Here is a 21,958-nt window from a genome sequence, read left to right on the forward strand (position 1 = left end):
TGAGACAAGGGTCATGATATAATTTCCGTTACTCTTGACAAGCTATTGGTAGGGTGTCATGCTTGATATTTGGCTTGACAACTGTTTCATCATACCCTAGCAACAGCCGAATAAACCACAGCTGCGCCCAACGCTGGCCAACGGGACTCCAACAATTATCCCGGTCGCATTAAGCAAGTACACGCCGAGCCCTTTAACCACAACAGATGGACCCGTGAAGTTATCGAAAATCTTCTGTACCGACTCGGCTCTGACTGTAACTTTTTTCTGAACTTTATCATAGTGTTATTCTGCCCTTTCCAAGTAGCACAGGATTAAGTTTTCTTTTAGTCCGACGAAAGTTTTCTTTTTTTGTCAGCCGTTTACTTCGTAGTGTCCTTAGGACGTTCAGATAAAGTGAATGGCGCTGATGGTATACGCCCTTATAATAAGTACGACGCTTTTGGGAATGATATTGAGAGCACCACATCGACGACACCGGGATTACTGGAATTGGAGTCGGCATTTAGTAAATGTTTCCACAATGCGAAGAAAACCCCAGTAAGATAAAGATAAGAACATCGAAATGCCAACTCCAAAATGGTATTTACGATAACGGAACGGCTCTAGGATGTACAGCAACGAGGATTTGAAGCCTACGCTGGTTAATCGAATAGACGATCAACTGAAGCATTCGCCAATGCATAAGCCAACGCCAGCGCCAACGCATGTTGAACCCAGTTGGTCGAAGGAATTATTGCTGGGTACCAGTACTTATCCGATACCCGCAGTTTCATTTGATAAACACCCAAGCTTGGACCTAACGCTGAACATGCGGATTTCTAACAAGCATTCCTTTCCGTTAAAGGTGCGGGATATCTTCGAAGACTTACCCATTATTCATACCACCGCTAAGGAATCTCATGAATGGTTAAGTGGTCCTAACATGCGTTATTGGCCGCAGCAACTAAACTTTGCAGTTTGGTGTGCCACTAGCGGCTGTGGTGTAAGCGCAAGCTTGATGAAGAATTCAATATTTATGTTTCATTTTCACTTCACACGGGTTAGGAAGAATACTGCATGAAATGGGGTGTTTATTGCGCTGCCGGGAGATGCCACGTTTTATCCAAGGGATAATAAATACAGCGTGCCGGCTTATGATAGACTTTGTAAGGAGTTGCGGTGTTGTAGGGAAGGATTTCCGATGCACTGCCGGCGCTAACAATGGTCTGGGGCATATTTGGGCTTATTGGGGGATTGATGGACACGAGCTAAGTGATAAGGAAGTTCATGCGTTGAATCTACGATGGACACTGGGTATCACAAAGAAACTCACGACAGTAGCACCTTCTTTGAACCAAACGCTAAGACCACTAAGGAAGTTAGAGACGGACCTTTGTTCAAAGACGAGGGGCGGTAAGTATGCCAGGGGCTAATCCACTGATTATCAAAATTACCAACGACGAGCAAACAAAGCAATATCTTAATTTCATACCCACAGAAGGTAAAGGACTAACCAAAGCCGGCCTTGCCCGTTTAAAAAACCGCAGCATAGAAGCTTACGTGTATTCCATCCTTGGAGCTCAGGTAACACCCGATCCAGCATAATCGGAAATACGGGCGCCGCAGAAGAAACGCGAGCCGAAGCCTTGATCTTATTTGAAAGTTCAATCTTGGAGGGCGACATTAGCAAGGGCGTACAAGCGTTACCAACTAGCCATACAAAATTCTAAGGCGAGGTTGGACTATGCAGTAGCCCCCGGGTTTGTTGGTTAATGCCTAGTAATTTATCTATAAATGCTGGTTCTGTAGTAGGATACAACAATAAACTTCAACGAGCTACTAAGGATATGAAGTTTGGGGGTGAACGACGTGGAACTCTGACACTCTTAGGAACATTCCCCACTTCGTAGAGAAGCCAAAAAAGTCACACGAAACGAGCTACCCACAGTTAAGAACCATCAAAGAAGGTCCTACCTGCGATACCTGAGGAATATGACCATAACCTACTAAGGCCGGTCTAGCAGCTGCAAGCATTGGTCTGAGTTATTATATATGGCGATGAACAACCCCTACATGGCTGGAGTAGATTGTGTTTATACGACTTACACAGGTGAGAAAAAATACACACAGGCATCTTGGGTTGATGTTACGGGGATGTCTGTGAATTTGAACTACTCAGGAAAGAAGTTATCCTTTGTAGCATTTGCATTGGCGCGAGCAGTCATGCTAACGTAGGATTTCGTTTCTGCGACGACAACGGAATACTGCAGCCCATGCGTACGAAAACGAATAACAGGGAGCCTACAACATTTTTCCGTAGAGCCGCCAACGAGTAGCAACGAAAATCTTACGACTTGGACTTTCACATGGTTGCTAACTGCCATGGAAAGGTAAAGCTGCAAATGCGTGTAGATGACACCCGGGATCGTTTTGCGTGAATAGCATAGAAGATCAAAGAGATGCGACTTATAATCACGCAACCATTAGCACCCTTACGGTGTTGAGGTCGTTTAAATATATGAATCCACATGTAAAGGAGGATTCGTTTTTCTTTTCTTCTTGAGGAAACCTTGTCCTATGGTGATGTATGTATGATACCGGTATACAGGTAAAGGTTGGAGGCCTTGGTATGATCATATGCACCATTAACATTAGTGCGCTTAATGACTGCAATGCTTGGGGTTAGAATCGTCGATGAGAATGACCATCCATTGCTACCCTACAGAGAAAGAGATGATAATAGACATTCGACGCATTTTACGTTTGAATCTTCCGCAGACGTCAGTCGAGAACAAGTCGCTGGTGACTTTTCACATGATAGCCAACTGTCAACACGCGAGGGCTACATATTCGCCCAAGCGATCGTATCTCTGATCGCCAACTCGGTGCGGTTGAATGAATACTAGTTATGGGAGTGATGTTAGTCCACAGGATGCTATTTGGAATCATAAGTCTATTTCTACTATGACTGCCATATACCCTTGATACCAAATTATCAAGGCGGCGCGAATACTATCTTACTTATCCCCCAGTCGAGGACGCCTCGGGCGCCCGACGACGATAAGCCACCAGTAATACACAAGGATAAGATTAACCCTCATCTTCTTCAAGAGTACCACGCCAATAGCGACGACCAAGATCCAAATGTTATTCCCCACGAACTTCAACAGTTCTCCGCCGGCCCTAAGTGCCAAGGAAACGACCGAACCCAGCAGCCCAGGCAAACCGGCTGCCATCTTTTTTCCTAAGGTCGTTAGTCCATTACCTAATTTTTTTACGCCTGCGCCTGTAGCCTTAAGCGCAGAAAAGATCACACCTACTACGCTTGAAATAGCGACCCGCGAATGCCAGTGGAATACCATACTTCAAAAGGGCTCTTTTTACCTTTTCCTTGGTGGTAAGCCCCAATTCTCTTTCCAGGTTTTCCTTTTGCGCATGTAATTCTGCAAGGCGCTCCTGAAGAGTCTCTACTTCCTTTTGAGCAGCTTCCCTTTCCTCTTCGGGGCGAGTTTGATCTGCAACTATTTCCTGCTGCCGCTCTATTTGTCCCTCCAGGTCTTCGATAGCCTGATCTCTTTGCCGGATTTGCTCTTCTTTAGCATTGATTTCAGCAACCAACTGCCGCCGTTCCTCTAAAGAGTTAGCTATGGTGGTACGTAAGTTCTTAGCTTCTTCCTTGTTTATGTCTAGGTCTTGCAAGGCAAGTTCGAAGGCCTTTTGGGCTTGGTCCCTATCACGTAGGGCTTTGTTTCTTTGTTCTCTCATTTCTATTATTCTTTGGTTCTTGTCGTCAACTTCTCTCTTTTGAGCATCAAGGAGTAGTCGGTTTTGTCGCATATAATCTGCTTCCCTTTCCTCCATCGTTTCTTGTAGTCCCTCAACGCGCTTTTCTAGCGCGACCTTTTCATTCAGGGTTTCCAACCTTTCTAACATGCTTCTAGTGGCACGCTGGAAGCCTTTTAATCTTGAGACGTCACCCCTAACTTCACCATCTTTATCAAAAAGGGGTTGTGGTTTCGTCCAGCGGTCTTTGTCAGGATATCTCAGGTCCTGGACGCTTATGAGGACTTTGTTTCCGCGTTCTGTGAGCCTTACGTCGTCAGCATCGAAACGGGAATAACGCTCATTTAGCTCTTGCATTGCCCACTCTACAGTTTCCCGCGCGGTTGCTTCACCCATGTTTTGAAGCTCCAAGTACTCAGGGATGGGTTTGCCGTGGTGTCTTGATTGCCACATGCGATTTAAGGTGGCCTTGACGCTTTTCCATCTACTACCATATTTATCGTGTAAGGCTGCGTCGTAGATTAAGGGGTCGGTTTCCGGGCCTTTAGTCCATGCGTCGTATTCTTCGTCGTTAATATCGACTTGACCTTCTTCGGTAAGGGGATCGAAATCCGTTCCTTCTACTTCCATTATATATGATAAGCTCAAAGTTAAACCCCAATATATTACCTAAGCAGGTTGGCGGACTGAAAGCAGAACGCACCTTTCACCGGGTTACATTCACGCCTTCTAGCGCAAAGCCTGGAGAAAACGCTGTACGTAGGCGTACCCCGCCTAACAGATAACCTAGTGTTGGTTCCTGGCACCCTGGCGTTAAGGTTTGATTTGACGGTGCAACCTACCACCGCAGATGAAAGGATTATCGTTAACAACCTTGGTCGCAACATCGTTTCAAAGATGCGAGTAAAGTTTGCCGGGGAATCCCTCTTAGACTTAAACAACTATGACTTATACACCACTTACAAAGATCTGTGGTTGACTGCATTCGAAAGGGCACAAAAGATAGAGCAGGGTATTGGTAGCACAATCTTACGTAAGGTTAGGACTCCTACCAAGACACAACCTACTGACGGCAGCGGAGAAACCGCAGTGGCAGATGCAAAGGCCATTAAGACAGCCTATGGTACTAAATACGTAATACCATTGGACTTTGAGGCTATTACCAGCCACGGAGTTTATTATCCTAGACAGTTGAGTGAGTTGCAGTTTGAAGTGACCTTAGCCAACATAACTAACATCATTGGCGGGTTAAGCACTGCGTTGTCGGGAAGTATTCATCCATATGCCATTACCAACCTGGAATTGCAGTATGAAACCATACATTCCGAAGATTTAGCACGTAGCGCTGGCATGGAATACAGCTCCGGAAAGGCTTTCTTGTACGACCACGCGGTAATGTACAAAACCTTTAGTTTCCTGGATAAGACAGACGCGGTAATTACTCAGAGCATTAATTTACCGCGTCGTAGTCTTACGGGGCTGATGTTGGTATTTATCAAACCTTATGAAGCCGGTAAGCGCGACTCTGAAGCCTTTCATAACCCCAACATCACCAACGTCGGGATTAGCATCAATGGAGTTCCAAATAAGGTGTATTCGCAGGGAATGAAGCCCTCAGACATCTACAGGGAAATAAAAAGAAAGTTTGGGGATCAAGTTGCACCCGGCGAGTTCTTTACCGATAAGTATGCACTGTGGATTGACATGCGAACCACCGACGACGAGGATTTACATGGTCAGGGATTGCGTCTGGTAAATACCCAGGACGGTATTACCCTGGAAATCAAGCGTGATGTAAACTCTGGTGCAGGCGACTCAGACAAGATCAACGCATACATCTTCGTGGTGTCTGACGCGCAACTGAGCGTAGAAATGAATCAGCTAAAGAGCGTTGCATATTAATGCGCTGCGCTCCCTCATCCAAGAAAGGATAAAAATATCCCTTACGTATATAATGCTTCGCGTATTCGAAAACAACAACACCAAACTGCAATGCATAGTGCAAGGCGATAAACTTTATTTCAAAGCAAAGTCCGTGGCTGATGCCTTGGGTTACGTAAATTCCAGAAAAGCGGTGTCTGATCACGTCTCAGAGGAAAACAAGGTAACTTTGGGATCTATAAAGGGTGTAAATCTGACTGACACCCTTAATGCGCAACCACATTCCGTTTACATCACTGAAATGGGTCTTTATGAGTTAATATTCGGATCTGAAAAGTCCGTAGCTAAGGAGTTCAGAAAATGGGTGTTAGGTGACGTTCTCCCTACCCTCAGGAAAACAGGTAAGTATGAAATAGAGCGGCGCTTTGACAGTCCTAACAAGTTGGTATTCAAAATAGAAAATGAATTTGACCTGCATAAGAAGGTCGTAAACTACATACGTCGATTTCACCCTATCCTACTGCTGGCACCAGGTCTTGGAGAACTACAGGACTCAGCTAGAAAAAGAATAGTATGTTGGCAGAAAGGTTACCAGGCAGGTCAGCCTGACATCTTAGTTCTCAATGCACATAAAAAGCATAATGGGTTATGCCTGGAGTTGAAGACACCTAAGGGTAACGGCGTATTATCCTCAAAACAAAAGGCATTACTCGCACAATACGAAGCAAATGGTTACCTAACTATGGTGTGCAATGATTACGACCTTATATGCAGGGAGATCGACTATTACGCGGAAGGCATTCGTGTACCTTGCCCTTGGTGTGTTAAGGCTTTTAAGACGCAGGAGGCGTTAAGGACTCACCAAAGAATATTTCATAGATATAATGATAGTTGAACAGACACACTGGCGTGAATTAGTTCAAGGTCGTACATACAAAATAAAAAATTACGTCGTTTTCGAAGACATCAGCCGTTTAAGACTGGTCTTGGAATGCGACGGTAAAGAGTGCACGCTATGGGCACCGGACTGCGTGAGGTACGTCCTTCAAGGTGAGGAATTCACACACATACGCAGCTATGGTAAGGTCAGCGGTCGATGGAAGTTCGACGTAGAAAGGAAGGTGGATGCTAATCCTCTTTGCGATTAGAAGTCATCCTCATGAGCGGCTAAGTATTGGTCTGCTACGGCGGACCTCATTTTTTCTGTTATGTTGTAAGCGGATACGGTAATTAAGACACCACCTATGAAAGCTGCTGCTGCAAACATATATTAATGTAATTTCTGCTTATCCCTTAAGTTCTGTTTAATGTAGCGGCGAAACGACACCATGTAGTCTTCGAATGTGCCTACGGGCTCCACTTTGGGGTACAGACACTCCCAAATGTGTTGACCGCTACGTTGACAACCACAACGATCGCAAAGAGCCTCCCAGTACTCCTGGTTCTCCCAAGGAGTGCCTTCGTATTGGTCGAAGATCATGAAGAGCTCGTCCACCTCTTTTTTATGTCTCGTTAGGCGCCTTGCAGTTTCCTCGGGGCAACAGCGCGATGCTACGTCACCGTGTTCCTCACAGGTAATTTCAACCAAGCGATAGGGGCGACAACGATGTACATGCCAATCGTCTTTAATGTCGCTGTCGCAGCGTGGGCAAATTCCCTTAAGACAAACACGGTGGCGGACATGGTAGTCCAAAGACTGGACACTGCTTAGGTGCTTATTACAGTTACCGCAAAGAGTGTTATCGTCTCGGGTGCGTTTGCAGACGGCATTGTCGATGTGGTACTTCAACGCCTGTGGACTGCTAAAGACCCGGCTACAAATGTCGCAAATAGTGGTAGCTTTAGGGCGCCTGCAGACGTTCCTTTCGACATGGTATTGGAGTCTTTGTCGGCTACTAAAAGATCGATTGCATTCGTTACAGTTCATTATAACAAGGGGAAATAAATGCTTAATAGGCGGTCCTTAGTAATTCATGACCTTGCAAAAGAGTTTCAAACCAGATCTTAATCTTAATTATGTTTCTTTGTTGATGTTAGTCATCAACAATAATTTCTAAAGAAAATTAAGGTAGTCCTTAGAAGCACCATGCAAACGATAAATATTAAAGAAAACTAAGACCATCTTACAGATTCTCTTTCTGGGCGTCAGCTAAAGTTTGCTGTGCTTTAGGATTTGTGGGACACCAATGCCTGACAAAGGATCCTTCAGGGAATACCTTATTACAATGAAGGCAGGTGTATTTTTTACACGGTTTGGATATCGGCGTTTTGGGAGGGATTATGCAGTCGGCAGGTAGTTCACATGTAATACAATCCATATATTGAAGGTCTTACAGCCAATCTAAGTGATGGTTTAACTCGCTTTGGGTTTCGAATGCTTGTCCACACTCCATGCAAATGTAATCCATATACTTACATAGGATATCGCATAAAGTCCTTAACGGACTCCTTAGCCCACGTCGCTATCGTTATCAGCGCACCAAACCGTTCTGCACGCTTCAGACTGCACATTTCATCGTACAATTCCTGCACGCGCTCTTTTAACCGGTCTATCTCCTCCCTTTGCATTTCTATGATGTCTTTTTTATCCTTTGCGTCGGCGGTAATCCTTCTTACTGCTTCCACTGGCTCCATATATATGAACCCAGATCACATACCTTGTAATACTCTGATAGTAGGACCCACCGGCTGTGGAAAGACCCAATTCGTCGTGGAGCAGCTATTAGGACCTTTTAGATACCGCTTTGACTACATAGTGCTGCTTTGTCCCACCTACGTGAATAACCGCACCTGGGAAGGTATAGGAGCGAAAGATGACGACTTCTTCGTAGATATTTTAGATCCTAATGAGTTATCCAGCCATTTGAAGTTCTGGCACAAGCAATTCCCTAAAGATACACAAACCTTGCTCATACTGGATGACATCGCCTGCGGGGACGACGTAAAAAGACGCACCTCCGAATTAGTGAAGCTTGCCTTCAGCGGTAGACACGACAATATTAGCGTTTGGTTGCTCTCGCAGCAGCTTACCAGTGTCTCTAAGCCCTTTAGGGAAAACATAGGCTCCCTGGTCGTATTTTATACTCCGAGCAAGTCTGACCTGGAAACCATCTTAAGCGACTACGGCGGTGAAATAAGCAAGGAACAGTTACATGGATACATGCGACAATTAAAGACGCATCAACATTCCAAGATGATCTTCTCTTTGAGGTTTCCGTATTCAATAAAGAGCTTTAACTCCTAATGTATATGGAGATTGAGCAGCTCTTAGATGAAGTCCCCACACAGTTAGACGAAAGTAACCTCAAGGAACAACTCAACATCCTTGTGTCTTCGGGGAAGTGTAAAGAAATGATAGGTAAGGAACTTACCCATGAGCAAGTTAACAAGTTGTCAGAAGAGGAAGTCAAAAAGTTCCATAAGAGGTACGAGGTCGCCCTTGCAAGTAAGACCACGGACGCCGTCGCAGACTCCGCTATCCGACTTGCGACTAAATTACTTGGACTTGCACTGCCCATAGACGATGTGGAGCAACTGCGGAAGGACATAAGAGATGACTATGTCATATCCCAAGAACTTAAGATAACCTGCGGCTGGTTGTCTTTGAAGTGCGGTAAGTTAATGGCAGTAGCCTCTGCGGCACTTCACGTAGCTCAGCACGTTGACTTGAAAGAGGTACTAGGTTCCTTTGGAACATCTTGGAAGGACTTCAAGAAGGACAGAGAAGTCGAAAAGGTCTTCCAGGTCGCACTTGCTGATGATCAAGTCACCTCAAGTACTTAATCAAGTCATTGTCAAGTCGTCTTAAGTACTTAGTCAAGTACTTAGTCAAGTCGTCCTTAAGTACTTAGTCAAGTCGTCCTTAAGTACTTAGTCAAGTCGTCCTTAAGTACTTAGTCAAGTCATCCTTAAGTACTTAGTCAAGTCATCTTAAGTACTTAATTAAGTCATTGTCAAGTCATTGTCAAGTCATCGTCAAGTTACTTGTCAAGTCCTTCAAGTCCTTAGATATAAGATGAGTGGCACCGAAGAACAACCTCAGGAGGAGCAGAAGATTACCAAGCCTAAATCTGCAGGCAGAGTTGCCGCGGGAAAGAAGCTCGCGGAGATGAACAGAAAGAATAAAGCCAAAAAAGAAGAAAAGGTGGAGGACGAAAGCGAATCCTTTTGGAATCCCGGCTATGTCATCAGCGCGTTAGGAATTGCTATAGCAGCAGGCAGCTTTTACTTACAATGGCGGAATATGAAGCCAGAAGTAAAGTGGGAGGCCCCAACATATCACGCACCTGTGGAGGTCAGAAAAAACAAAATCCCTGAAATGGAATGACCTTCTCGCTTTGTAATATAATGTCGACTGCATTGTTGAAAACTGTTGAAGAGGCAGCTATCATTACCTCTATTGTTGCGGGTATTGGTTGGGTAGGTAAGAAAGTGCTCAAAGAAGACTTTACTGAAGACCCAAGCAAGAGCTTCGCTAATTTCGCTAAAATGACCGCTGCCGTTGGCGGGGCTATCTTGCTAAAGGATTACCTACGAAAGGAAAAGTACCTGCCTAACATATAATGGTTAGCTTAGTCGCAGGTGGAGTTATTGCAGCTTTAGCATTTACAGGAGCTAATTATGGCGGTAGATATCTGGATAAATTAGTTAGCGGTGATAAAAACGCAGAATCTAACGCCGAAAGAAAAAGGCACGACTTAGCGCTGGAGAAATATCAGCGGGACGTGGCGGCTTGGAATAAAAAAAGACAAGCCTACAGGGATTGGTTGGATAAGAATTACCAAGACAAAATGCAGGCGGATAAGAACTTCGAAAACACAGACTACGCCTTCAAACTTTATTCGCAGGCGCACCCAACAGTGGTGTTAAAGAAGCCTGACTTTAAGAATTACTACCAGCCTTCTAAGAAACAAAAAAATAGTGAGTTGGTCTTCGTAGGAGTCGCAGGGCTGGCAGGAGGCGTGGCCTTGGCGTATCTAATATAATGATCGTCTTTTTGGAAAGCGACAAGAATGACTTTACCACTTATCTGAATCCTCCCATCCGCGCGGAAAGGGTTCGGTTGGTTAGTTGCTCTTTGTACAATTCTTGGTATAATTTAATTGATGGCTTTGTCGTTGACAATGCCGCCAAACCAAAAATACCAGATTCCCAATACACACCTATAACACTGGCTAAGGAGCTAGCAAAGCATGGATATACTCTTACCACAGGATTACCCCATGAAATGACATTTAAGAAAAATAATGGAAGCGTCAATTTAAAGGACAGTTCATTGGTAGAACTCCTGGGTCTTACTAGTACCACGATAAATAGCGGCAGTACATATGATGTAAAATGGAAAGTCGCATCCTCTTACGAAGTCTATTGCGATTTAGTCCATAGTTACAACAATGGAGAAAAGTCTTCTCTTATGTCCAAGTTTCTACCCAAAGGTAATCCATTTGACCTGGTAGAATACACTCCCATTCTTTAAGCTATGATTTGTCTAATTTGGTAGAAAGCATAAACATCACCATTAAAGTGGACGGAAAGACGGTGGATTTTAACGGACGTAAGATCAATCTTGTTTTGGAATTCATATAATGGGCCGCGTAGAGGACAAACTTAAAAGGATTTACTATGGGCCTGAAGGCTATTGGAAAGGAGCGTCGGCCATCAAGAAACTCGCGACCGCGGCCAGGGTATCAGAAGAAACGGCTAAGAACTGGCTAAGAAAACAAACCCTCTGGCAGGTTTATCTTCCCGTGCCCAAGTACATTCCCAGGCCCAGCTTTACCGTAAATACCCCTAATGAAGTTCATCAGGCGGATTTGCTCTTCTTACCGCACGACAAGGTGAGAAAGAAGACCTATAGGTACGCTTTGACCGTAGTCGATATCGCAAGCAGATACAAGGACGCCGAACCCATAACCAGCAAGGATTCTGGGGAAGTCGCAGAAGCCCTAGGTAGGATTTATAAGCGCGTCTTGAAATGGCCTAAGCTGTTGCAAGTGGATGCGGGAACGGAGTTCATGGGCGTGGTTACTAAGACCCTGAAAGACCACGACACTAAAATTAGGAGAGCCAAAGCTGAGTACCACAGGGGTCAGAGCATCGTCGAAAGATTTAATAAAACCTTGGCTGAGCGTCTCTTTGGATACCAGTATTGGAAAGAGCTGGAAGATCCCTCCAAACGCAACAGGGAATGGACTCAGAGGCTCCCCCAGGTCGTCGCGGCTTTGAACAACGAGGCGGCCAGGGCTACGGGAATGAAACCCAAAGATGCCATAAAAAAGAAACACGTGGAACACAAGTCCTTCGTCAGAAGTTCAAGGGCGGTCTTCCCCCATGAAAAAAGATTAGGTAATGTCACGGTTCGATATCTCTATGAGCCGGGTGAATTAGAAGGAGGATCCAAAAGAGCTACGGATCCTAATTGGTCTTTGGAAACTTACCAGATCCGAAGTGCGATAGCTAAGAAGGGTCAGCCCATCTTGTATTATCTTTATGATGGTCCCACTCGTGGGTTCGTCATGGAAGAACTGCTTATCGTGTGATGTCCGAATGCTATCGTATGAATACCATCATCACACATCCACCTCTTACCGTCAAATGCAGACAGTGACACCTTCTCCTGCGTGACGTTATGTATCTGATGACCATAGCTGCGCAGGCTGTTCATCTTATGTCGCTGTTCCTTACGCGTACGCAGTACCTTCAAGTAGGACTCGTGCGTAATGTCCTTCTTAACCACGTATTTTTTTACGCCTTTGGCTTTCTTTTCTACACCGTCCAGCTTTAGCACGCTGTACATCTTAGGTTTCAGACCCACGTATTCCACGATGGGTTTTCCTTTCATCTCATCCTTCATTTTTCCGATTACTTTCTTGTTTTTAGGGGAGTAAAGAAAGTGGTCGCGTGGGTAATCACTGGTGTCGTATTCATCGATGTCGGGAACACAGTCTTCGTAAATGTCTTCCGTCTGCACCTCTAGTATCAAGGAATCGGTGTCGGTGTATAAGAGGCGGCACTTATCGCCGTATTTCGGTTTTAGCTTGTCGTAGTAAAACTCATACATGAGCAGCTTTGATAGGTCTAACACTGTAAACCCCGTGTATACGGGTTTATTCAGGAATAGATTCGCTTTCTTCATGTGAATCACGTAGAAGTTTAACATTTCTACGTATCTAACGAATCCAGGCTGTGATACGTATGCTTCTGCTTCCTCTCTGGTGCTGGCTATCTTTATGCTTACGCGCTTGCGGATGTTCTCCATTGTCTTACCAAATACGCTATTGTTCATTAGTTTAAACAGGTTCTTTTCGAAGTCATTCTTTGCCTGTGTACGCTTTTGTGTGTTAAAGTCAATGTAGGAGCGCATCCATGGTTCCTGCGTGAACTTCAAAACGCGATGGATCTTTTTCACGCGTAAGCCGTGGCGCACATAGAACTGCAGGTTGCGGTAATGCACCACATACTTCTTCTTATCCATCAGGTTCATAGTTAGTTTCCTGTACGGTTTGTAACCAGGGCACATTTCCCTCTGCAACGGACTTAGCTGCTTAAATGGTATCTCTATCGCTTCTGGTGCTAAGGGGAACTCATTGTGTTCGTCGTGCAAGTGCTCTGGGTATTCCAGGTCCACCTCCAGCACGTAACCTTTGTCGTCTTCTTTGCCTACGTTTAGGTAAAACTCTATGGGCTTTATGTTGCCCCATTCGAAGTCGCGTACAGGTAAGTACTGCGACATTGCCCAACCGTAGAGGTTGTTTGCGTCTAAGTAGAAGATGTATGTGGTTGGCTTCTCCGGGTCGTACTCCACCGTGGGATTGTTCGCGCGGGCGTATCGTCTGCTGGGTCCGCAAACACCGCCGCGGATACCGTCTTCCATAAAGCGGTACATGTCGTATTCCGTTAGGAAATCCAGTTGCGCGTTTGTCTTCTTTAGAAGCGCACTCCAACTAAGTCCAGGAGCCGTGTAGAAGTTCGCTGGATCCAACCCGTAGTATTCCATTGCCATCTTTCGAAAGCTTTGGAAAACATCCGCGAGCAGCACTACGTCTGAACGTAGGTAGATGTCGTGGTAGTCTCCCATATTCTCACAGGAGTGCTTTTCCCACACATCTAACGCATGCTGGTACTCCTCGTCCTTTATACCAGACTCGTTTAGGGTGCTGTAGAATCTCTCTTTAGGTGGTAGGGGCTCTTCGAATCGCTCCCAGGAATCCATGTATTCGTATGGGTAGACTCCTTTCCTTTCCGCGCCGTATTGACTGGAAATGGGGAACTCCGTGTTGTATTTAACCAAGTTTGCTAAGGAGTCCGCCATGAACTGCTGTGAGTCTAAGAACTTCAGCTTGCCTACAGTTACGGACATGTACCTTTCTTTGTTGTTGGGTATGCACTTTACTTCGGAGCCGTCCGTTCCTTGTAAGAGTAAGTGACTGTCGTAACCCCTTAAATTATGAAAGAATACGGGTATTTCCATTTCTGGGTCTACTTTGAAGTTTATGTTGCATTTCCAATGAGCCGCTCCTCTGTATTTACCCGTGATGTGGCAGTGATCTCTAACCTTATCCACATAGAAATCCTCAACGAATGCTTTGTGGCAGTGAATGCAATGCGTGGAGGGCTTTCCCGGCTTCTCACCCTTCTTAGCATACTTCCCGCATTTAAAATGAGCTTCTCCTAAATACTTTCCATCTTCGTCCCACGCTTTCTTGGCTCGTCTTCCAAACTGGAGAAGCGTATGTTGACAAATGTGGCATTTCTTTGCCTTGGTAAAAGCCTCCTGGTTTTCTTTGGTAAATACCATCTTCTTTGGGTGTCTTAATTGTTCTCTTATCTCTTCCTCCTCTTCTCGCAATGCTTCTAGAAACTCATTAGCTGCGTTCTTACCTCGGTAAATTACAGGAGGGTTAGCCTTACCGTCTGATCTGACTACTATGTAACCAAAGGAGCAAATCTCGTGTAATCCCACCTTATTCGTGGCACCACTTTTCTGCTCTTCCTTAGTTATCAACGCTTCAAAGTCTGCATATATCACGTAAGGCACCTGCATCTGCTTTTGATGGTCTGAGTAGGATAGGTTCTTATCTGTGGGCATCTGGATCCGTTGCGCCACTTCTTCGACTCCGCGACATATTTCATCGTGTTCCTTTAGAGCTTTAACGCTGGTAAAGGATAATAAGCAGCAATCGCAGAAGTATTTCTTACCTTTGTGTTTGGTGTGTCTGTAAAACAGTCTGCTAATATGTTTAACCCACGAATAATGTCCGCCGTGGTAGAAAAGGTGTATTCGTTCTCCTTTACTCTTTGACAACACTAGTGGTACTATCGTTTGGTCTCTGACTCCATAAACGTTAATTGCTAAATCGTTTATTTCCTCAAATATGGGGATGTCTATCAACTGCATGGGAAATTCCACACCATCCCACTCTAAATCGTCTGTGGGATACTTACTTGTCCTACAGGGATCCTTATCTACTGGATACAGCGCGGATCGTATTGCCCACATAAAGCAGCGGTTGTCGTCATTTTTTACGTTGACTATGGCTTTTTTCCTTTCTACCCACGTTGGTAGGGGCACGTAACTTCCTCCTCGTATTGGTACGTACCTTGCCATGCTAACCTCCATACCTTCTACCTCCTCCACTGTCCAACCTGATCCTTCTTTCGTGTAGTTAGACAGCGACTCCATTATTACTTCTAAGGCTTCGCTGAGTGACTTATCCAGATTGGTGGACTCTAATATCACTAACGACTTTGATCGCAGCATTGCTGTCGTCGTTGCCTCATCTTTTGACAAACTTACTTCTACCATTATACTCGCTTTCAGGGCTCCTAATTCTTCTATGCCTTTTCGAAGCGTTCTCTTGACCTTCCTTTCTGACTGACGCCAAAACTGTCTAACATCAATCTCACCGTTACCGGGTATTGACACCGTTTCGAAATTGCTTTGGGATTCCATCTATATAATAGGAGATATCTTATACCTAATTCCAGACCCTTTTCAGATCGTCGTAGTCATACTCACAATCCTGACAATGCCAAAACAATTTAACCTTAGTCTCAAACTTCTCACCACATCCACAATCATAGCTGCTCATACATTTCGTCTTCATCTTTAAATGCTTCTTCAAGTCCACTTCTTTCTTAAAAGTTCTCTTACAATCTTCGCACTCCATATATAGACTAACATATCTTACATAGACGCGGGATGCGGGTAATCGCGGTACGAATCTCAGGAGGTACTTTAGGCGGGTAATCCTCCGGTGGTCGTTGCGCTGGAACCCTCAGCACGGGATGCGGGTAAAACTGGTGTAAATCTCAGGAGGTACCTTAGGCGGGTAATCCTCATGTGGTCGTTGCGCTGGAACCCCCATCCCCTATACTACTGTCCTTCGTAGGTTTTCCTGCAGATAATACATTTATCATGTCAAGTACGCATAGACTAGGGATTGGCTGAGGGATGTCAACCAATCAGAAGTGAGATAGTGGGTAAAATGTATTTATAATAACAACCATACTCACCATCTCTTGGCCAAATAAAATTGTGGTCTATACTACGACACTTTCATCCTGTGAAATAATCATTGTATTCGTTATTGTTTTAGAACTCCCTTTTTGGAGAAGGAACTTACTTATCAAGCGACTTGAATGTATCCATAACATATAGCAAGTACAGCCATTTATGGAACAATAGTATATTAGGTGCAAAAATGAGCTGTATGGCCGTATGTGAAGTCTTGGATCACCCCGATGTCAAATGTACCTTGGAAAAAAAGACCAGAAATGGAGTTGAGCGCCAATCTGGGACCAGAGCAAGGGCTCAAAATAGTGAAGGGGGTGACGTCCCAGAAAGATATTATGTGGTCACTAATAATCAGTTACTGAGGGTGAAATATTTGATGGTTTATGCTGAGAAACGCAAGGCAGAGAGTAGGTAAGGCTAGTTGAGCATTGCTTGATATGTAGTACAGTTGTTCCCAGAAATACTGAATACTAGGGGATACAAAATTGACATTAACAAAAACCAAAGAAATTTTATCTTTTATAGGCAAAGTGAGATTCAAAAGTAAAGGCCTTTGTATGTATAAAAACACTAGTCATAGTAGATTTGTATACATTTTTCAGTGTATAAAAATAACAGACAAAGAAGAAGTTTTTTTTTAATGTATGCAACCTACCCATCTCCAAACTTATATAAGCCCAGAGGTTGTTTCAGTGATAAAAATTTGAAGTTCAAGGTCTAAACTGCATACAAATGCCAATTTCTTAATCCAGTTTCTTAAATTATATAATTTCAGGACATCTCCTGGGACGTGGTTTGCATGGATAATAATTTTCTATATTCTTGTCCTCATAATACTTGGATTGTCTAGAAGCAGAGCTTTCAGTAACATTCAAAGCAAAATATTTGGATCTCCTCACAGCCAGTTGTAGACCAATCTTGAATTAACAAAATTATGTATAAAAAAAGATATTTTTAAACTTGTAAAGTTCAAATTGAAATTATGTTGGAGCAAATAAAATATTTTATTGCAATAAGAAAATGTTATTCTTCATTCTTTTCTTTTCTTTAATTATTTGTAGTGTACTTTGTAAGATCAGTCTGTCATCTGACTGCACTCTGGTGAACATGGATAAAATCATCTCTGAATAATTTATGTTTCAGCCAGCAAGTATTGAAGAAGAAATAGTTATAATACTAGTACATTACCCTTGTCATTCATAAATTATTAATATTAAAACAAACCGTAAATATATTAAATTGTAAAATAATTACATTGCAATGTTTTAACACTCAATATGCTGTTAATCGAAGTAATATGATCATCTGGGTGGATGTAGTCCTGAGAAGGACTGTTTGATGTGACTGACGTTTCGACAACCTGAGCGGAAGTCATCTTCAGAGTCAAGTGAAGAATAAAAGTCAGATTGCTCATATTTTTATCTGACTTTTATTCTTCACTTGACTCTGAAGATGACTTCCGCTCAGGTTGTCGAAAAGTCAGTCACATCAAACAGTCCTCAGGACTACATCCACCCGGATGATCATATTACTTCAATTAACATTCATTCACCTGGGTTCAGACCATTCTATACAACTCAATATCCTACATTTTTAAAAAAACAAAAGAATCTTGCTATATTAAAATACAACTTGATGCAAGAATCATGCTGAAATGCTGAAATGCTGGTATACATTTACTGGAGCATTTCATGTGTTTCCTACAAAACATTTCAAATACAATATTTCATTACATTTCATACTTCTCATCTTGAAAAAAAGCATGTTTTACGAACATGTTGCAGAATTTCACGTATTATTGTGTGGTTCCAGGAATTATCCATACCCCTCCCCCCAGAGGAATTTGGGATTTGTGAGGGGTAGAGGGGTCAGAGAAAAACAAAATTACAGAGTTTGTATGGAAGAAAATTGGAATTTCCAGGGGTAGGGACCTTTCCTGGAGGGGGTATGGATAATTTATGAAACTACACATTAGCAGTGACAAGAAGATTGATATTATTACCGTCTTTTAACCTAATTTTAATTTTAAACAGACTTTAGTTTCACACATTTTTCTACCGTACAATCAATAGCCTACCACACATACATTTTACTACCTATCCTCAGCCAACTGCCTTCCCTGACCAGTCCACAATTCCCTCAACTCCACTTCACATCCAAGGTCTCTAAGAGCTGCTTTGGCCAGATCTGCACACTCTGAGAACTTGTGATAAGCATGTCGTATTTGGACTTCCCCTCCTGCACTAAGTATTGGCTCACAGTTCTCAGGGTTTCGTGCTACCAAGTTACGAATGGCCAGGCAGCCTTGTTTCTATTGTAAATAGCAGGAGTATACCAGTATAGAGTGTCAGTAAGGTGTTAGTATGCAGTTGGCCCAAATTCTATGGACACCAATTTTTGAGTAGCATTCTTTACTTAATTTTGCTTGAAAACTAGCGTGCAAACCATATATCTGAAATAGTACTAGAGTACAAACACTATAAGTGTGTAACATAAATACTGCTAAATTATGCTAATCCTATTGTTTTCTATTGTTTAATTAGCACTATTTACTACTAAATAGTGCAAAGTGTTGCAGACTTTTAGTGTTTGTACTCTAACTAATAATAAGTACAAAATAGCACCAATGAAAGGATTGAAAACAAAGAAATAGATGTGTTTATTGCTATTTAGTTCATGTGCTATTTCATGGATATACGGTTGTACTAATCTAATAAATGGAAAATGTCGTTTAAAGGATCTTGTATGTGTGGAGGGTTGTGGTTATCAAGTTTTGCGTTAATACATGTGTGTGATGGAGAGTGGCAAAAACTGTACAAGGTTAGTAGAAGGGGTCATAAAACTTTCCTCCACCGAAGAGAGACGTGTGTAACAACACATTAAAGAATACACCACTCACCTGAACACCAACCTCATCACTGTGAAGTTGCATAGCTTTCAAGATAGCCTCTGGTCCACCAGCCATCACAATGGCCCTGCAGTTAGCTGGGTTTCTGAGTGATATGGAAGCGAGGGCGGCACAACCCTGTTCTGCGACAAATTCTTGCTTCTCGTGTGCTTTCATAGCCATGATAATCAACTCCATCCCTTGTGATTCAATGATTGTTATCTTTACGTCATCATTGCCTGAAACAGCTCTTAGTACTGCACACACATTCTTGGCTATTGTCTGATAATTAAAGGAAAAAAATTAAGTATACAATAAGAAGTAACTATGGCTTGGTCAGTGCATCGACAATAAAGTAAAAGGATTCTATTGCCTTGCATATTTGTTTTAAATTCTCTCTCTTAGTAAACCATGTAGTGTTGGATTCCATATTGGAGAATACAGTATGGTGTTAGATCGGAGCACAAATGAAGGTGTAAAAGGAAGACCGCTTCATGATATGCTCTCAGTGTCATATGTGAGTAGAGTCGTTCGTTGGTTCTCTCCTGTACCTCGAAGGGTTTTTCTCTGGGTTCTCCAGTTTTTCCTCCCTCCACAAAAATCAACTTCTAGATTGTAAATTGATATGACAGTAGCCTTATCAAATTGGTTGTAAAACCTGTTTCAGGCTTTCCGTACACCATTGATTGGTAAATCCAATAAGATTTTTAGAAAAGCCCTTGAAAATATGAAATATTAGCTGTGAAGGCCATTTACCTGATGTTCAATATTTTCTTCTAATAATCGCAAGACCCTTTTTAGTCCTCCAATGTCCACAAACTCTTTACAGTATTCATCCCTAACAAATAGTCGTCCAAGAGTAGAACACAGCTCACTGAGTGTACCAATATCCCCCCTTACGTCCTCCATGATGTCAAGAATGACAGTAAAGATGTTCTCGGCAACAATGAGCTTTGCATGGTCATGTGCCTTTCCAAACGGAACACTCATGTCATCATCAAATGTCAAAACTCGCAACAATGCACAAATTTCTTTGATGATCCACGCCTGGCTTGGCTTCTGGTTTTTCAAAGTGTTAACCAAATAAGGGATGATATCCAGACTGACATAGGTCTGCCGGTTTGATTCACTTTTAATACAACTAAGTCTTACTACTTTTAATCCTTTCTCAAAAACTTTAGAGTCTTCACTGTAGTCCTTGAGGATCCCATACAAGAGTTCTATAGCATCTTTATCAAGTATATTAGCTTGTCCATTTACTAGGGAGCTTAAGGCTTCAAGTCCTTTGACCAAATGTTCTGGTGTTGACTTCAAATGCCTGCAAGATGACACTAGAGTATCTAATCCTCCATTGTGTGTGGCAAATTTTTTCTTTTCTTCATTGCCATTGCATTCTGACTGAAATTTTTCCAATGCATCTGCCAGTTGTTCTGTATTATTAGTCTCCATAGATGATTTGATTTTATCAAGTAAATCTTTGAAAACAAGATAATAAATTAAAAGATTTCATGTCAAATATCCATTAAAAAATTACAAGCTAGTTGGTACAAAATAGCTGCAATTAGATATTGTTTGACGGACAAATTTTGAGGTTTTTTTTAGATAATTGTACATGTATCTAAAAATCTTAAATGGGATATAAAATTGCTCTATGTGTTGAAGTAGTTTTCGTATGACTGTGAAAAAGTCGGTGCCATATGCATGCCTTGCTTCAGCTGTGATGCTTTCTAGGAATTTGATTGGCAAACTTCTTTCTCTCGCAATGTGATTGGTCTGGCAGTGCCGTGACCTTGACAAGACCGGTTCCACACCGTGTTCATGCCATGTTTCGGGCATTTGATTGGATGGATAGTAAATTCTTGTGCAATTCAATGCGATTGCTCTGGCATATCTCTTGCCATATCATGATCATGTTTGTGCCATGAGCTTTTCACAGTCATACCAAAACTCCTCTAGACTGTAATCAGTCCCTGTCTATTTCCCTTGATCACTTCTTGGTGTTTGCTTTGGTTAATTTACCATAACAAAGATTAGTGGGTAGTCTAATGTCCCCAGGGGAGTGGACTGGGGATTGAAAAACAAAAGATTAATAAATTCTTTTGCACAGCACCCTTTAATCTAGAATCCATGAAATTTTGACCCTTGAAATCTGGAACTGAGAGTCCGGCATTTGGAAGTCTTTGTAAAAATTAAGAGAACCCAAAATATAGACTCCACTGTTCCAGATTCTCTTGCCTTCTGCATAACTGGGTGGGTTTATATTCGTGTGTGTGGGTGGGTGGGTGTGGGGGGAGGGGGGGGGGAGTTCGGCATGTATTCAGGGGGCTTTACATAATTCTTACTTCATATACAGGACACAGTCTATGCAAATCAATAGCCACAACAAAAGATTCCAAGTTATAACGAAACTATAAAGAATACAATAGGTTTCTATTGAATTACGTACAATTTGTCCTCTACACCCAAGAAATACCCAAAATAGACCATATGCCCTCATTTAAGGTTGTGCGAAGCTGGGAGTGGCCCTTTTTATACCCTACCTTTGACTGGATTACTGTGCCTTATTCCATCAGATCCATCACTTCCTGGCTCTCTCACATACGTAGTAATCAAGTTACTCAGATCAACGCCTTGAGACTCAAACTGTTGTTTGGCATCCACAACAGCTTCGTCTAAATCCATGTCAAATTCATCGATATTTTCACGAACTACAGTGTCAAACGTCTCTTGAGTAATTCTCTTAGGCTGCGCCATGTTATATTAGAGAAAACAAGCTCTTTTTAACCGCTAAATTTGTCCTAAAAGACAAAAAAAATTGTCTGTTGTTGGGAAACTTTACGTTTCTAACTAAAAAATCCGCGCTTTTTCGTCTGAGCCGAAATAATGAACAGCGGAGTGTTACTAAGATT

General features: G+C 42.8%; 2 protein-coding genes across 2 annotated transcripts; one reads left to right on the forward strand and one right to left on the reverse strand.

The window, feature by feature from the left end:
- Positions 1-16,193: 16,193 nt before the first annotated feature.
- LOC148913581 (protein mono-ADP-ribosyltransferase PARP16-like) lies at positions 16,194-17,361 on the forward strand. The gene is made up of 2 exons (XM_089033277.1): positions 16,194-16,573; positions 16,938-17,361. Exons 1-2 carry the CDS (start codon positions 16,350-16,352, stop codon positions 17,071-17,073), a joined length of 360 nt encoding a protein of 119 aa, XP_088889403.1. The 5' UTR covers positions 16,194-16,349; the 3' UTR covers positions 17,074-17,361.
- Positions 17,362-17,627: 266 nt separating this feature from the next.
- On the reverse strand, positions 17,628-21,901 carry LOC116301642 (armadillo repeat-containing protein 6). Its single transcript, XM_031710732.2, has 4 exons — positions 21,590-21,901; positions 19,806-20,524; positions 19,062-19,331; positions 17,628-18,473 (listed from the first exon to the last, which is right to left on the reverse strand). Exons 1-4 carry the CDS (start codon positions 21,801-21,803, stop codon positions 18,255-18,257), a joined length of 1,422 nt encoding a protein of 473 aa, XP_031566592.2. The 5' UTR covers positions 21,804-21,901; the 3' UTR covers positions 17,628-18,254.
- Positions 21,902-21,958: the final 57 nt, after the last annotated feature.

This window comes from Actinia tenebrosa, unplaced genomic scaffold (assembly GCF_029948245.1).
Source record: "Actinia tenebrosa isolate PJP-AT-01 unplaced genomic scaffold, QUT_ActTen_1.0 PGA_scaffold0__85_contigs__length_37466705, whole genome shotgun sequence".
Classification (NCBI taxonomy): Eukaryota; Metazoa; Cnidaria; class Anthozoa; order Actiniaria; family Actiniidae; genus Actinia; species Actinia tenebrosa.

Bases quoted from the DNA above. Each gene is read 5' to 3' on its own strand.
- LOC148913581 (XM_089033277.1), top strand. From the start codon at position 16,350: ATGAGCTGTATGGCCGTATGTGAAGTCTTGGATCACCCCGATGTCAAA. The intron at 16,574-16,937 runs GTAAGGCTAGTT...ATATAATTTCAG, and splicing joins AAACGCAAGGCAGAGAGTAG to GACATCTCCTGGGACGTGGT.
- LOC116301642 (XM_031710732.2), bottom strand. From the start codon at position 21,803: ATGGCGCAGCCTAAGAGAATTACTCAAGAGACGTTTGACACTGTAGTT. The intron at 20,525-21,589 runs GTAGGGTATAAA...TTGTTTTCAAAG, and splicing joins GCACAGTAATCCAGTCAAAG to ATTTACTTGATAAAATCAAA. The intron at 18,474-19,061 runs GTGAGTGGTGTA...TATTTACAATAG, and splicing joins GTGATGAGGTTGGTGTTCAG to AAACAAGGCTGCCTGGCCAT.